Genomic DNA, 5,774 nt, shown 5'->3' with positions numbered 1-5,774 from the left:
TTTATTTAATCTACATGCATTTACAACAATAGCTTGCCAGCGATCGCGGCATTGCCGCCACTGAATAGTTCGCATTTACTTGTAAACGGAGGCAGATATGAGTGTCACTGAGGGACGGAAATGTGTCCTTACCAGATGACAATGCATTGTAAAGTCATGTTGTGGCACGTTACTATAAGCTGTTGTCTGTGACATCTTTTTGCGATGTTCTTACTTTAATGGATGCAGAATAACATATACATGACATTAACTTGTGTCCATCAATTTGGTATCAGAATTTCGGCTAGTATGACAGTAATGATGCAGTTTCCAGATTATGGAACGAAGTAGCCAAGGAGTGTGTTTCAGATAGTACGCACAAATATAAATTATTTTCCTTTGTAATTTTATTTGTTTTATTTACAGTGAAATGAGATACAAAAAAATACAGTAAATAGCAAAGTACTTTCAATTCCAAAATTTATTTGAGAGGTTTTTTAATTATTTTAAGTTGCATTTTTAACGAAATATTCAACAAAAGTGTTCCTGACAGTTTTCGAACGTAATGTGGAATTTCTGTTGAATGTGGCACCAGCTGTCTGCATATCAGCATTGTTACAAAACTTTTCAGCTTCAACATTGCATCCTTCTCTGTCAATGACAATATTATGAAGTAGACAAATGCACTTGACTATGTGATCAGCTACGTCAACGGATGTTTCAATTTCCTTCCTCAGTAGTCTCCATTTATTGGTCATTATACCAAATGCACATTCAACAACTTTTCTTGCTCTGGAATGCATATCATTGTATAGAATCTTCTCGTTGTCCAAATTTCTCCGAGGAAAAGGTCTCATCAAATTCTCTAATAAGGGGTAAGCTTCATCTCCCAAAATGACGTACGGTAGTTCCTGACACATTCCTTCAAGTCTTGTTGGTGGCGGTAATAACAGCTCCCCATTTGTAAGTTTCTTATATAACATACTTTCTTTAAACACACCTGCATCAGACTGTTTACCGTAGGCACCAACATCCACAGCTATAAATTTGTAATTTGCATCAGCAACTGCTTGGAGTACAATCGAATAATACTGTTTGTAATTGTAAAACATGCTGCCAGAAAGTTTAGGACATTGGACACGTATGTGCTTCCCGTCTATACATCCAACACAGTTTGGAAATCCCCATCTCGTATGCATTTCACTGGCAATTTCTTTAAATCGAGAAACAGTTGGCGTTGGTAAATGAATGGGAGCAAGTGACTCCCATATGGCCATACAAACGTCTTTCACCAACACTGATACGGTGGACACTCCTAATCGGAATGACGATGCTAGTGCATGAAAGGAGATGCCAGTGGACAGATACCTGAGAAAAAAAATCGTAAAATGTGTTACTCAAGTGTGGTGTTGAGCGAAGTTTTTACAGTTTTGTTTGCACAGTAGATATTTACTTAGTCCATGTCATTTCATAGTTATACAACAATAAATAATTAAAGAGACATTTTCTTGCATCCTTCTGTATTATTTCAATTAAAATAATGAAATCGAAATGCAAAGACCTGAGAGACAGTTACAGAGAATAACTTGTATAACTTGGCAAAATAAGGTCATGTGATCCAGGGAATAGTATATTAAAATGCAATTCCACTCGGGCTTTGTTCTGTCATATGATTTTCCTAAGTTCCAAGAGCTATGCACAGTTCCTTACCAGTGGAAATAGAACCACTGAGTCAAAGGGCATATCAGTCTGTCTATCTTACAAGGTAATGAAAAGAATTCTGTGAGGTCATCAGTGGCTCCACATGATGAACCATCGCCACTGCCAAGCGCTGCATCATGAAGAAAAACGAAGAAAAAGTTGGAAAATTCTGAAGGAGTGTATCTGCGATTCTTCGTTGAAGGCACAGCAAGACATTACCCAAAATGACGAAGCTAATTACTTACTGATGATTCTCTGGAGTCCCATAAACTCTCTTCCCCTCAGAGGTAAGCGTTTGTGAAATTTAAAATACAAAAGCATGACTACAATTAATTGGAGGTAGTGAATGCTGCACAAAGTTCTACTGCAAACCAAAAAGTGTGTACTAACGAATCTTACCTTATCGTTATACACAATTTTTCTTCTGCTGTTATACTTCTGCGAAAATTTGTGTTCTGTTTCGAAATTTTGTCTTGAATGTTCTGCAGCACATACTGAAATGTATTATGATTCATTCTGTAATATGAATAAAATTTTTCTGGATAGTTTTTAAGTTCTTCATGTAAAGAAAAAAACTCTCCTAAATGTCTGTCGCTATTTATGGGATGAATCCATAACCTCCTAGTTCTTCTGTACTTCAAAACTCGACGAGTTACTGCAGAGTCAAAACAATACCAATAAAAGAGTGAAGACATTGTTCTACACGACAGCACAGACTAGCCAAAGGCGAGCAACTGTTGACAGCAGCTGCGTTTTCTAGTGACTTGCTTGTCAGCTGTCGAAGGGTGGGGATTTTTTTTAATTTATTTATTTGGCTTTCGGCAACTAGCAGCCATTTAGCCAAAGAGTAGGGATTACCTTGACGGTGCAGCGCAGCCCGCCAAGGAAGGAAAAAAATAATGAAGAACAATGAAACGCACATCTGTGTCGATCTACATTAGTTTCATTAACTCTCCATATTTTTTTCTGTCAAAGTAGACAACGAGACTACGGAATTGCGCTTCAGTTTCTGCAGTAAACGTATCACAAATCTCCAGTTTGTTTTTGTGATTAGTTTTACACCACTGATCACTAGTAATTAGTTTTTTTCTGTCCTGCATTATATGACTACATTAAACCAAGCTGTAACCGCTCGAACTCCGTGGCTTGCGGACGCGGCACTGACGCCACTGAATATCTCGCATTACTTGTGACCAGAGACAGATATCAGTGTCATTATCATTTCAAAAACTTTTTGGTACTTTCAGCTACATTTCATTCGCAACAATGTATGGTCTAAAACGGATCTAACAGTAAGCTACCCGCTACATAACTTTTTCACTACAAGATTTGTAAATTAAGTGCACAACGTTGACAAATAGCATCATTTCACAATGACTGTTAAGAAATATGAAAAGATAAATAATTCAATATGAAGCTAAGAAGTTACACTAGCACGTGTACAAAAATCAGATTTCTTAGCCGCATAATTTCTTCAAAATCGGCTGGGAAGCGTTACGAAACTAAGAAATCACGCGAAACGAAAAGTAGACTTTTTCTTTTTTCACGACGTAAGTAACGCTTTTAAGGAAAAAATGAGTTCATAAAACGATGTGGCGCAGTCTTATATACCTCTAAGAATTTTTAGAACATGAAAATCGGAGAAGTGGATTTTCCTCCATTCCGCCGACCCGGCTCGGCGCGGCGCGCAGTGTGAATGCCCTACACGTCGGCCTGAGCTGGCTAGGCACGAGCCGAGCCAGTACGCGTCAGCCCGGCCCGGCCCGGCCGGCAGTGTGAACGCAGCCTTAAGCTTATGTTACTGGCGGTTCTTGGAACAAAGAGACATCACTTGGTGCTTTAGAAGTTTTTCGGTAATGTATCAGCTCACAAAGCGCTATTTTACAGGAGAAGAAGATAAAGCATGATGTCCATCGCCAGGAACGTGTAATCGACGTTATTGATTTTTGTTGCTTTTGAACTAGGCCTGCTTGAGATTTCACATGAAAACAAATTTCTGGGTAAGGTTGCAATACTTAGCAATCGGAACTATGGTGCCAACAGTCATCAAATCGAATACACATTGTATTCCCACAATCAGCTACTAGATAATATCAAAATCTAATCATAACGCTCCACAACACGCAGTTTAAGACACACAACGTAGCCAAGGACAAACAAACTTACTAATCACCATTATGGGTTACGAAGAAAGCGTTTTGACCAGATCTTTATTGTGATGTATCACTTAAACCGCATATTTCTGTAACATTGCAAGGAAATGTTCGTAACGCAAGAAATAAGATATATCTACTTACAACATGTCCAACGATAATTTTGTACAAGTAAGAGAAGAAACATGACCAAGAGAATTGTAAAACAAGATATAGATGAATGGTCAACATCCATAAAGTACAGTCTTTGCACAAAAATTAAACTATTTCTCAAAATATGTAAGACATTGAGCGTTACTGTAGTGCTGGCAATATTTTTCGAATATGGCACCATTTTACTCAATTCGTGTAAGGTAATTTTTTTTAATTACTGCAGTACTGGCAACATCTTATTCAGCATGGCGTAAATTGAAGTGAAGTATTCTTATTTTTGCGACACGTAATTACTGCAGTACTGGAGATTTTCTTCGAACGCAGCGCAATTTTTACGTGACTGAAGTAAAGCTTACGTAATATTTTGCAGTTTCTGTAAGACTGGCAACATAATTTTTAAGCTTGTTACCATTTTATGCAACTAACGTGCGGTTACGAATTTTTCAATGTGGAAATACTGTTTATCTTTGAACATGCAACCATTTGTACAAGATTCAAGTGAAGCTTACGTAGTTTGACCGCTTCAGTGTGATTGGCTGTTTCATTTTAATAGCCACTAACATACATGGTCGGGAAAGGGGCGTGGAAGTGCAGGGGGAGGGAGAGGTGTGATTATGTCATGCTTATAGCTGGCAGCCTTGTCCCTGGAAGTAGGCAACACAGGTCTTTAGGGTATTTTTTTTTCTACGTTGGCAAAACACCCTGTTTGGTCTGGAAGCCCTGTTGGATTCCTTCTCAGAAGAATATGGGGATTGAGGCATGTGTCCTGTGCAGAATGAACTGGGGCGTGGTCGTGGAACAAAAACACACCCTGGCTCAACTTCCCACACTGTTTACCATAGCTGGTACTCAGCATCGGATTGATCAATGATGGCTGGTTATTTGCCGTTTATGGCGTCACTGAAATCACATTTTTCTTGCGCTTCTTTTAATTGTATATCCCGCATCCACAGTGACACACCCAATGCTTATTTATTGTGATGAGGCAGCAACAGAAGTCATTTGGATTTATCTGATAAAACTGTAACATTTGCGCTTCTGGCTAGGATTGGCAGGTTTTTAAATCGGCTTCAAGCAGTCGTAGAGTCCAGAGAGTGGTGACTTTTGTCGTCTGGTACCACACGTGAAAACTGATCCTCGACATATTTTTACTTTTCCCACTATCGCCTCGATTGTGATACGCTCGCCTTCAAGCTTCATTATGGGCTGCCCTCCATGGCACAAAGTCAGGATGAAAGTGCAAGCCCTGCGATAGATTGCTCCCATCGTACAGGGGAACCTTAATGGGTTCAGAACACATATTGGGGAACTAAAAATGCTACCACAGGAACGCCCCCTGTGCTTGTGTTTGCAGGAAACGTATTTTAAAGTGTCTGATACCCCTGTCCTGCAAGGCTATATGCTCCATCGTAAGGATGACCTGACTGGGGAAAGGGTCAAGGGAGGTGTCGCTTAATTTGTCGATAGTGCACATCACTCCTAGCTATTCATCTGCAAGCGGTTGCAGTTGCAATTTATGTATATCAGAGGATCGCAGTATGTTCGCTATATTTACCTCCACACTATGCGACTGCCTCTGAGGCTCTAACAGGTCTTATAGCAAAATTCCCCCTACCATTTCTCCTACTGACAGACTTCAATGCCCATCATATATTGTGGGGTGCGGCCTCTACTCGCCTTCAGGGTCGGGTTTTACAGAGCCCAATGATGTATCACGAGCTGTGTATTCTCAACACAGGCACTTCCGCTCATTTCTATGCTGTTACACGGTCATTCTCAGCCATCGAC

At 39.7% G+C, this 5,774-nt stretch overlaps 1 protein-coding gene across 2 annotated transcripts; it reads right to left on the bottom strand.

Moving 5' to 3' along the window:
* Positions 1-433: 433 nt before the first annotated feature.
* Positions 434-2,473, bottom strand: LOC126092313 (uncharacterized). 2 transcript variants are annotated; one of them, XM_049907840.1, is made up of 3 exons: positions 2,299-2,473; positions 2,080-2,196; positions 434-1,347 (listed from the first exon to the last, which is right to left on the bottom strand). In XM_049907840.1, exons 1-3 carry the CDS (start codon positions 2,373-2,375, stop codon positions 486-488), a joined length of 1,056 nt encoding a protein of 351 aa, XP_049763797.1. In that variant the 5' UTR covers positions 2,376-2,473; the 3' UTR covers positions 434-485. The 2 variants fall into 2 exon arrangements, with proteins under 2 accessions (XP_049763797.1, XP_049763796.1); XM_049907839.1 differs by having other exon boundaries at positions 2,080-2,473.
* Positions 2,474-5,774: the final 3,301 nt, after the last annotated feature.

The sequence above is a fragment of the Schistocerca cancellata genome, chromosome 7, assembly GCF_023864275.1.
Source record: "Schistocerca cancellata isolate TAMUIC-IGC-003103 chromosome 7, iqSchCanc2.1, whole genome shotgun sequence".
Lineage (NCBI taxonomy): Eukaryota > Metazoa > Arthropoda > Insecta > Orthoptera > Acrididae > Schistocerca > Schistocerca cancellata.
Note: the sequence above shows the minus strand (reverse complement) of the source record. Positions and strands in the feature narration are given on the sequence as shown.